Below are 11,916 nucleotides of genomic sequence, written 5' to 3' on the forward strand. Positions count from 1 at the left end.
TCAAGGCTTATTCTTTTTTTCAGACAAAAGTAAAACAAAAACGACTATAAGAAGAACAAACAAAGCAGAAACAACAAAAGCAAGAAAAAAATGCAGCCATGGTCGTTTCAAATCTCAATCAAGCTTGACACAATCACTCAATAGGTAGTTTGCAAAGTACAAGAAGTTTTTCATGCAGATATTAATTTCCTCTTCGGGGGGATTAAAAGGAAGTGGGAGTAGTCAGGGGGAACGTAGTAGTCATGCAGCTCTGGCATAGCGTCAGTGTAGGTATGCTTGGGAGGGAGGGCTGAGCAGGTAATGGGGGAAAGTGAGAAGGGGGTGCAACAGCAGCTGACAAAATATTACCTCAGTTTCTCAAAAGAGGTCATCAGTGCTATGTCCTTATTTGGGTCTCTCTCAGCTCGCTTCCCCTTCAGTGTCTCAATCCGAGGAAACTTTGCACTGGTCTTGTGACGGTACAGCTTTTTGTGCGCAGGCCCGGGGTTAATAAAGTTGGGTTTATCAAACATGTTACAACCCAGAGCTAGTTGAGGGAATAAGGGATGAGAGGGGTTGAATTTGGCCTGGTTTTTTCCTCCCTTGCCCCCTGCCTTTCTGCCTCTCCCAGCCCCCGTTAGCACGGCTCCTTTTTTCTTCAGGTCTGCCTCTGTGCCTGCCAAGATTTTGAGGGTCTTTAGGTTGAGGCTATTGGCCTCAGAGGGCATGCAGGCCTCAGACATGGGATTCCACAGTGGCTCAATGGAGGCCATCATGAACCTTTGGACCTCAGCCATGCCAGATACAATGTTGGACAGAATATTGGAGGGCTCCTCAAATTCTCTCTGGTCATCTCCAACCAGGCTGTTGCTCTCTGACCAGCCAGTGCCAGACCAGTCCCCAGTGCTACTACTGTCAGTCAGGCCTGTGCCACAACCACCTGCCTGGTTCTTTGCTGCCTTACCCTCCAACATGGCCTTGATCTTTTTGGTGGAGCGTGAGTTCTGTTTGGGCGTCTTGGCCTTTTCTGACTTGGGAGCTCTGGGAGCCCTGACTTTCTTTGGGCTCTGTCCTGCAGCTGTCTGTTTGCAATTGCCTTTCCTCTTTGACTTAATGCTTTTCGAACCAGCCATCATCTCATCAGTCTGTTCATCAAATTCTGTAACTCCCAGCTCCTTTTTATCCAAACACAACACATCCTGACTGTTAAAGTTGTGTAGCGGAAATTGGCCTTCTTCCACTGGGTATGCATTTGCCGTGTGCTCTTGTTGCTGCATGACGTCACAGTTCCACTTCACCTCCCTATTGCAGTCCATACTCATATCATTCACATCCTGGTATTCTCCAACATTCCCCGCCATCTTCATCTCACGCCCCACCACTTGGGGGGACAGGTTAGGGGTCTCAGGAGGGGAAAGCTCTGACAGTGATGAGTGTCTAAACTTGTCAGGGGTGAAGTTGGAGATGTCCAGCAGGTCTGAGGACTCCCTGAGTGGGGTAAGGGAGTCCACACTCTGCTGAATCACCACTTTAGGACTGCAATGAGCTAAGAAGCTGTCTCGGCCCTCCTCCTCACCCTCTCGCTCACAAGACTTGAGGCTGAGGGAGCTGTAATTGCTGGAGGAGGCTGACAGAGAGCCCACTGAGTCATAGCTGATGAGCCTGCCATTGTCTGTGCATAGGGACCCTCTCTGGTATTGCACCTGGCCCTCCACACAAGCAGACTGACACACTTGCAGATCTGCCCCAGGCTGCAGCCCAGCCTCAGTCAGGTAGCTCTTCTCATAAAGTAGCCTGTCAGCCTCAGGGCTCAGCTGGCTGTAGTTAGACACTGGCAGGCTGTCATTCAGGGGTACAGCAGCTGGGAAGTTGTTGGGCAAGATGGGAGTCTCAGGGGTCTCAGGTCCAAAGCTCTGGCTGTGACTTGCACAGAGCTGTGGATGCCACATCTGGGGGAAGCTGGGGCAGTTCTGGGGAGACTGCTGGAGCTCTGACTCTGAGGGAGGAGAGAGGACGCAGCTCTGAGCAAGCTGCAGAGAAGAAAACTGTTTCTCCTCTAGGGATAGCCCCAGAGGATACTGCTGCCTAGAGGGCTGCTGGGGGAAATAAGAGATAGCTGCCCCACCAGAGGAGTCTGTAGCATCTAACAGGGTCTGCAGGTAGCCCCCCGGGATGACAGGGACACCCGCCTCCACCTCCTCTGAGGAGGGAGCTTTGTCAGGAGAGCAGGTGGACGAAACAAAGGGGAATTTCTCCTCAGACGTGTGAGCGGTGGTGGCATTGTCAGAAAAATGGGGTTTGACTGTAGTCGAGCTAATGCCTGCCTCTTCTAACCCAGCAGTAGGGTCCTCAATCTGTGCCGCAGCGACACAGGCATCCGTTTCATTTGTCACGCTCCTCCCCTCCTCTCCTTCTGCCTCTTTCATTTTCTTGCTCCTCAGCCTGGCTTCGCTTTTGAATTTCCTTATCCTGACTGTTTTATTTCCTCCCAATCTCCTCCCCTCCCTCTCCTCCCTCTCCTGGGAGCGGCTCTTGGCTGTAACTGTGTGCGTGATGGAGTTTGTGTCTAATGTCACTGGGAGGCCGGGGGCTGCTATTATTCCCCCAACCATGGGGGTGGCCTCTTCTTTAGTGACACCTCCCTGGCCCCGATCAGAAAGAGGGGAGCCTTGTGCTGTTGCTGATTGCTCCACAGTGTGAATCCTCTGAACCTTAAGCCTGTTTGCAATCTTGTATTTCCTTTTGGGATGACTAGAATTAAAAGGGCGATGATGGCGTCCGTTTAGATGAAAACCGCGTTGTTGTTTATCTCTGGCTGCCAGCTTAAGCTGTTCCTGTCTCTCTCTTTGCCTCTCCTGCCAGAAATCCTTCAGAGGAGCCAGTGTCTCATATTTGCTTACTGTGTCTGTGTTTAAGCTCACAGTAGCATCCACAGGGTCCAACTTGCCCAATTTCACTGACATGAGCCTCTCTCCTTTAAACCTATTGATGATGATGTACTTGATGACCACTGGCGGTTCTTTGCGACAGGATTTCCGACGTTTTTTGGGGCACCAGTCAACATCTTCCTCTTCTTTTTGACCAGCAGGAGCTTTCTCTTTTTTCTCTGCATTCTTCTCACTCTCAAGCGAATCAACATCATATAAGTAATCATCACTGTATCGAACCTTTCTCTTGGAGCGCAAACCATAGTTGAGAGGGTTAGAGGGGCTGAGCAATCTCTTTGAGTGGCCCTTATTAAACTTGCCCTCCTGCAGGGTGTCTGAGGAGGAGCCAGTGCAGGAGCTGTCGTCACTGAATTCGCCAGACTCCTCTGTGGAATTGAAGTCCATCAGGTAGTTGACTTTGGGAGTTGACATGGGCGAGCCTTGGGACCCATCAAGGGGGCTCCTACCACTGCAGTCCCCAGCCTTTCCTTCCTGCCCTGTTTCAAGGATGAGCTCATCAGTTTTGGGCGGAAGCTCCTCAGTGCTCCTCCTCAAGACTCCTGCTCCTTCCTCTTTCTTGGCACAGTTGGCCAGAACACTAGGGAAGAAGTTGAACTGTGTCTCCTCCTGGAGCACATTTGTTTTTTCCCTCATGTTGTCCTGGAAAGACTCATAACGAATCTTAAGCGAACAGACATCACTGCTTAAAGTCGAGTCATCGTCTTCGTCATCGAATAGATTGTCAACGTCTTCCTCAGAGAAGAGGTTGACAGACAGTTCATTCTTAGAACAAAGGTCCAGCAGTTCCATCTTACTCTCACTGATGAAGGATTCAAAGTAGCCCCAGTCCTGGCTGGCATTAGCAAGCAGAACCTCCTCTCCGCTCACTTTGTCCAGTAACAGTCCATCATACAAGTTCTTAGCGGTTGCATCATCCTCTGGGTCTTCACAGTCCTCTGTTGTTTTGTTTTCATCCACTCTCTTGCCCTCACCTGAGGCTTTCGGCAGAGGAAAGCTAAGTAGCTGGTCAGAGAGGAGTTGTTCTCCATAGTGACTCACTGCCTCCCCCGCATGGCTCAGGCACTGGATGCTGATGTTGTTGATGTCAGAGAAGTCCTCTCGGCTCACATCCCCTATCCTCACACTTAGTCCAGTCTCTGTGTCAGGGTTGGTGTTAGGGTCATGGGGTGTGTTGGGGATGGAATTAGGATCAGTAGCATCACGGGTCTCAATGAAGCAGCCGAGGCAGGTGCGGGTAGGCTGAAGAAGACACTCCTCTGTCAGGGCAGACACTGTGCTGGGCTCCATCATTGAAGCTGACAGAGGGAGGGCAACAGGCAGCAGGAGGGAACTCTTCTGGGTGTCTCCTGTTGGGCCCCAGGAGCTTACAGGTGGGGTGGGAAGTGATGTGGGAGTGGTAGTGTGGTGAAGGTGGGGGACTACTGTTGGAGCGTCATCGGAGGGAGTGCAGGGGGCCGCTGTCAGGCTCAGAGTGGAGTCAGTGCCAAGGGGCAGGGGGAGGGTTGGTGATGTAGGCGTGGTCCTCGGGTGTGTTGGGCAGGCCTGTTGTGAAGTCTCTGCGGCAGGAGGAGGTGAGGATGGAGGGAGAGCAGCATCAACGAGCCCACACAGACTCAGATCGCCACTCTGCTCACATACCCCTGCAGAGGAAAAAAAGGAAAAGATTTCAGCTCCTTCAGCTCTGTAAGTCTGAAGTTAAATTACATTGTTTTTGCTCTGTAGTTACACTGACATTTCTTCTGGGCTGCTGAAATGCAATTAGTGTCAATTAACCCCCTAGAGCTCAAAATGTCATTTTGTGATGCCAGCCTTAAACATTAATGATTCAGTTTTGGTACTAGGTTGAATAAGAGGTATTAGCGTTGTCAAGTTAGGCAAGGACAACTTCTTACCCATTACTGCTTGATGTTCAAATGTAAAAGCGGAGACAAGGCAGGGAGTAACACAGCCATAAAAAAAATCCTGCCAAATTCTCAGAATGCATTAAACACAAGGAAGGTGACTCACAAATGGAGTCCCCTGCTTCCTGTTAAGTTAACGTGGTGGCATAAGTGAAACTGATAAAGAGCAAGAGAAATGCTGTTGTATTTAGTAGAACTAAATGAGCAATTTTATCAAAGGCTTACAGAAAACAGTGACTCCTGGATTGTCCTGAAAGTGGTGTTAGTGATCAATGGAATGACTTCTGCAATTATGAAACCTTTATTTCATTGTTACTAAATACTTTGAATGTTATGCTAAATAAAGATTTTATCCACAGACAGAGAGTAGTAGAAAATTCAATCCGAAATGTTTCTAATTGCACTGAAGTGAAAATAATGTCCTCTCAGACATTCTCTTCTTTATAATAATATATAACAATGATACTATGGTATTATATGTTTTCCTTTACCAGCCCAAGAGCAATATATGAGACCAATTTAATGCAGCCGTCTTGCATTACCTCCCCGTCTCTTTAGCATTTCATTTGTTTAGATCCAACTTAGCACTCAGGTAACAAGATACCACAAAATTACACAGATTGGCAGCAACAATAGCAGTAATGACTAAATTGAAAGTAGGTTTCAGTGATTTTCTTCAGGTCGATTGTGACAATGTCTTAATCAGTTGAAGACATCCATCTGATGAGTAACAATCAAAACCCACAGAAGCGGGCTTGTAGCAGCAGGCAGATAGCTTTGTTTGCTCTGCATAATTAGATGACAGCAGCCGAGGCAGGTACGTACACATGGGACACGACAGGCCCATATGCTGGAGACTGTATAACCAATATCATCTACACCTGCCTCCCTCTACAATCCCAAGCTGCTACCTCACGCATATTCTGTAAAATCATGCCAGGATAAAAGAATTAAAACTGAAAAACAAACCACAGCGATTAATGTGTTCACAGAGGTTAACTAGCAACGTCGCCCATTTGAGAATGGATGCGCCTAATCATTACTGACGAACTGATAAACACTTGAGGGGAAGACTGCTTGACAAACAGAATTCAGCATGGCTGTATTGATGATGAGTAAATCTTTGAATATGGATATGATTGGGGAGTGATTCAACGAGGTAATGAAATTTGTGAGAGCAGGTCTCTCTGGGTCTGTGGCCTGGGGACACATCGGAGCAACCATAACGCCTACTAAAAGCATACAAGTGCGCTACTGTCATCCTTAATGAAGAAATCCTCAGGAGAAATAATGTGTCTTCTCCCTTCCCCTCAGAGTCAGAAAACTGTTAAAGCAGCAACTTGTCAGGGGCCGCAGAAGCATCACAGCGAGGCATTTGCCATCGGTTCACTCCAATCTGTGAGCCGAATGACCTCAGAGGAAAAGCATGTTACCGACACATGTTCTCTGTGGAGAGCAGAGAGTGCATAAGAGACATACCACCATCACCTATTGGTTCAATTTTTCCACACTAGCTTGCCTCACCTTTCTGTTTGTCTCTCTGCCAGCAAAGTTATCAGCTTCCTTCATCAGCAGTAAGTTAATTATTAAGTTTTGGGGGGTTTTTTTCACCTGCGCTTTCATTTTCATAACAGCATGTATATCGCGTGTGGAGGAAGCTTGTTGTTAATTATGTAGCGGATCGAAATCAACATCACTCGCGGATGGCGTCGTTCTCACAGATGTATAAAAAAAAATAACAGGATAAAATGCTAAAATGGGGTGCTAAATATATTTGGGCAGCTGTTAATATACCAAGGTGGACCGCCCAAGTAAAGCATATGTGTGGGAAACACTGTGTGGACTACCGTTTTGAAGTATCAGACGACAACAGTGATTTATTTTCCACACATGGACACAATTCCTTTGTTTGTTTTTTTTCGAATTATATGTAAACAGTGCCTGTGTTTGAAATCTACCAAGTAATTTTCCAGCATGCATAGATAAGGCAAATATAAAGAAATGATTACGTATCTCTTTCATTAGCCCTACAAAGCAGCAAAGCCACAGAAGGAGGGAAATTACAAAAAAGGGGAGAAATTAACTTCCTTTATCCCCCCCTGCTCGCATGAAACCTAAGCTGCCACCTAATATTGCCAAAAGATTGTTCAAAATTGCTGTGAAACATTAAACTCATATTGAAAAATGTGTTTCCTCAGGGTTTATAATGGATTAACAATCTATCCTATCCAATGTGTGCGTGCATGTGATTTTATTGTGTGTGTGAGTGCGTATGTGAGAGTGTGTGTGTGTGTGTGTGTGTGTGTGTGTGTGTGTGTGTGTTCATGCATGTGTATGTGTGTGTGTTCATGCATGTGCATGTGTGTCTGAGAGTGAGAGTGATAGAGTGTGAGTATTGGCTTGGGGGTATAGTGTTATCGAGAGGCCATCTGTCTCCAGCTGGACCATTAGCTCTTCAGCTGTTCAGAATGTGCCACAGATCAGTCAGTCAGACAGGTACACAAACACACACACACTCACACACACACACAGGGTCTCACAGCGATGACTGTAGATGACAAATCGAGTTTGACATTAGAGGTCAAAGGGGGATCAGCAGCCTCATATTCACTGATATGGTACAGCATAATGTTTCTACTGCATCTGAGCTGGCAAATGTAAACAAGATAAACATCCAAAATGCTCACTGCTGCCAGAATTCAATATCTAGCTCACAGGAAGAGCAGCTCATATACGAATAAAAAAACAAGATTCATGCACTCTGAGATCATCCTAGCACAGTTGCAGTTTTGTAATTGTGTTACCGATGTCCTCGAATAGAAACCGAGGCTGGTTTTAACACCGCTCGTGCAAGCTGGCATGGACATTCACCACCGAGCATATGGAAGGACCCCGGCTGCTGGCAGGAGGTGGTGATCTTCTGATCCCCAGCCCTGCCAAGCCCAGCCATGCTAGACAGCCCGACCACCGCCAAACTAGACCAGACCAGACCAGACCAGTTAGCACTCTGAGCTCTCAGAGTCTATCTTTCTAGCCATGACATTCAGGGCTCCGTCCACCTGAGGTAAACCCGAGCTGCTCGGTGCCAGGCAGCTCTGCGGGGAGACGAGCCCATGCCGAGGGACACGGTCATGGACATGAGGAGAGAGACAAGTTGGCGACTGTGGCCTCATCTATTAGTGTGTCACATGCCACACACGTGCACATGCATGCTTTTTCTCACTTACAGTCCACTTTCAGTCAGTTTACAAACAAAACAAGTAATAATAAGAATGTTTCTAAATGTCGACCTTCTTTCCCTGATATTAACATGAATCAAGCTTTACTCCATGTGGCCAAGGAAATACAATAGCTCAAATATCACAATGTGATGTACAATGCAAATGGAAACAGCTGACATGGCCTTTTCTTCCTTTTAATGGCTTTTTGAAATAATTCCTCACACCCAGCCCCCATTTCCCATGCCCTTCTTCCTTCCTTTTCTGCTCACTATCTCCTTCCCTTCAAACTTCTCCGCTCCTTATCCCTGTTATATGGAGGCTTTTACATTCGTAAAATGCCGAGCTAGCCATTCTGCAGCTCAGCCACCCGGGGCGTTCACTCATCCAGCTGGTAGGCCAGCCACAGAAGTCACTTGCTACCTATTGCTCCATCTTCACTATATGACATTTTGTGAATGGTGGGGGGAAATCAATCCAGCCAGTACAGGATGTTCATAATAAGTGGTGAGTAACTGCAGCAATGATTCATGGCCATCCTCCTCAGAGAGATGCCCTATTGCTGCTCAATGGAGCCACTTTCACCCTTTCCTCTTACGCTCCTTTTCCTACTCTCATCCTCCGTCCTCTCTCTCTTCCTCTTTTCCTCTCAGGGCCTCTGAAGGAACAGGCTAGAGCGGTGGATAATCTGTGTGATTCTCACAGTGGGGGCCGGTCAGTCCCCGCTGAGCCTGACCAGAGCTGAAACACTAAGATAAACCTCATCTAAGGATCAGTGGTGCTTGGTAGAGGTAAACTTTAGGGGGCAGCAGGTAGTGGCTGAATGAGTTTTGAAAAAAGTACAACATCAGTGGGGCTTACAGTGCAGGAAAATGAAGTGACTACACTGCAGACACAGCTGGACTAACTTTAATTAAGAGGAGACACTACAGGTAAAAACAACATGTTTTTCATGCTCCGTTCAATTTTGAGATTTTGCTATTTTTCTTCCACAACATATCTTCTTTCAGACGATTGGAGAGAAAATGTCCACAATACACATTTAGGTGTTTGTTAATTTCAGTTCAGATTTCTGATTTATGCAAATTCATGCAAATTTAATTAGATACCCTCCTTTGTCTAAGATATCAGAAAACTTGTAATACACAAAGAATGTCCTAGTGTGAGATGAGATCTATTTTTGTTAAAATGTATTTTATTTTGTAGATTACCTTATTTTATTCTATAATGTCCATATATATACACATATATATTGTATTCTCTTCATTAAGTTATAGCAGGAACCACATAATGTGGTACACCTTGCCTGTCACGTTAGGGATGGTTGAGATCGGCGGAGTGATATTAAAGATTGGTAAGTGTTCAGTCGTCCTGCTGAAGACGCAAACATTAAAGTGACAAAGGTAGAAGAGGAGTTGTCACCATGCTTTCCTCACCCCGAGCCCGAATGTAGCTCAACTCAATGTTCAGTTTTAATGTAAAGAATAACCAGTGTTACATTAGTTTAATGGTGACATCTATTTGTTAAACTCGTTACCCTGTTAGCCATTTTTTTTCTAAAAAAGTATGGTACTTTTTAAAGATGTAAATTTAATTTAAGTTTTCCTTGCAGAGTCAGAAATCTCAACTTCAGTTGCACCTACATACACCAAACGTTCCAGTTTAATTCCTATTTATATTCTGAAGGTTTTTAAAGAGGGATTTGTTCATATATCATTCATAGTCTGATTGATAAAACATTTCATTCCTAAAAACATGGCAAATGATAGTATTATCTAATTTGTGGAGTGATAAAAAGAGATATCCAAAATCCCCTCAGTAAAAACCTTTGACTCTTATATGTCAATAAAATGAAACAAGAAGTTTAAACGTGGCTACATCCAATGTCCAGATTTACTTTCTGGAACTTAATGCAAATTAGAGCATTTTGAATTAAATCTGCCTCATTTATATATTTAAACATATATTTTCAGAAAACTTGCATATTGAAAATAATTATCTTAATGTAAGTAATCAAGTGGGGAAGTGTCATGGTGATATCTATTAGTTAAACATTTTACTCTCTTCACCTACAGTGTCTCCACTTAAGCTTAATATCAAGCAGAGCCTGATCAATGTTTCGGTTGGCCAATATGATTGGCCGATATTGGCCTATTACAGAAATATCGGTATCGGTGTACGTGTTACCCGATATGAAAACTGTGTTTTAGAGATGATACTGCAGAAAAAGACGCTTGGGTTAATTTATAATCATTAATTATGTAATTTTAGTCAATTAAGTTTTTATTGTTAAACTGTGAAATATCCTGTTGCAACATACACTTGTCACAATTGTTTGACAACTACATTTGAGGGATCGTTGCAAAAAATGTGTGAACAATTATTGATATTGGAATTTTTTTACTCCATAATATCGGTCGGGTTCTAATATCAAGAGCTTATATCATAGAAATATCATTAAGACACATTGTTTATGTCATTGAAAATTGACAGAGGCAGCAGGTGCAACATAAAATAAAAATGAATTAAATAAACAAATACATCAGATTAAATAGTAATTTTACACACACACACACACACACACTCTCACACACAGACACACACACACAGTATTTTGGTTATGCTAATAAAGGGGAATGAGCGTGAGAGAAACAACGTTCGCACCCTCTTTCACATTTGCACCTTCTTATGAGACAAGGTAGATGTCATACTTCTGAGTCGTGGAAGCATCAGCAGAGAGGATTAACAATAGCTTAAAAAGCTTCATTTAATGTTTCTCTTCCACTTTTCATTTAAAAAGGACAGGATGTGTTTCACGTTCCCTCATATCTTGACAAAGAGCTTAAAATGGCAAAGTGAAAAGTTAATTCGAGAAAGCCACTTCCACGGTATGTCGTAATACTAATTGTCTTTTCAAAGTTTTTAAGATGTTGTGAGAGAAACTGTTTTAGTCATTATTCATTTATTCTAACAAATGCTTGATTATTCTTGGGAAAATTTAAATTTATGCTCTTAGGTCAACAACAAAGTATCTCTTAACGGTTGAAGCAGAGTTGCAGGGTCAAATATTCACATTTTTATGTGCATTTCTCATTTAAAAAGAAGTTACATCTAATAAGTATTATGTTTACCATCTATAAATCTGAGAAGTTAGTTGAATAGTTTTCACCTGTGTTCTCCACTGCATTTGCATTCTCCGGTTCTGGAGTCTTCACGATCAATGTGAGACTGCTGTCTGTTAACACATCCATCAATACGGCTCAACGCTTCACCTCCTACGCATCATTTTGACTGTCCCACCTGTTGAAAGAGAGAGCAAGAGAGAAACAGAGAGGACGGAGAAAGAAATAAAAAGAGATGTGAGTATGGAAGGGGTGACTGCCATGTGTCTAATCCAGAATAACATCAACAGCAGCACATTGGATGGAAACACAAAGTTGCAGTAATTATAGAAAAAGCTCCAAACGTGACAAAGACATCAAAGAAGCCCTTGGGGCACTAAACAATCACTCATTTCTTCTCTGTATCACAGATTCGTTTCTAAGATTAATTTAAACTTTACCCACCAACAAAGTACACAAAGAATCACAGCTGAGATCACTATGGCAACTGTATGTCATACTATCCTATTTTAAGCTTCATTTAACATTTATAGCAGAGTTGTTAACCTATGGGAACCTTACATAGGCGTCTCAGAGCATATTTGTTTATTGTAATTAGCTGACACCCTCCTTTCTGTGTGCATGAAAAAACAACCCGGCTCAAAGAGGACAGATTAAAGAGATGTGACTGAGGCGGTGACAGCAAACTGTGAACACTGACAATACTTTTTGCCGTAGCGAGTGATGGTGAAAGTGGGGGTGGGGGATG

At 44.2% G+C, this 11,916-nt stretch overlaps 1 protein-coding gene across 1 annotated transcript; it reads right to left on the reverse strand.

Annotated features, from left to right (window-relative positions):
- Window positions 1–344: 344 nt before the first annotated feature.
- Window positions 345–11,297, reverse strand: nexmifb (neurite extension and migration factor b). The gene is made up of 2 exons (XM_073486298.1): window positions 11,216–11,297; window positions 345–4,567 (listed from the first exon to the last, which is right to left on the reverse strand). The coding sequence occupies exons 1-2, from the start codon at window positions 11,295–11,297 to the stop codon at window positions 345–347; spliced, it is 4,305 nt and encodes a 1,434-aa protein (XP_073342399.1).
- Between the last annotated feature and the right edge of the window lie 619 nt (window positions 11,298–11,916).

This window comes from Pagrus major, chromosome 18 (genome assembly GCF_040436345.1).
Source record: "Pagrus major chromosome 18, Pma_NU_1.0".
Taxonomy (NCBI): domain Eukaryota; kingdom Metazoa; phylum Chordata; class Actinopteri; order Spariformes; family Sparidae; genus Pagrus; species Pagrus major.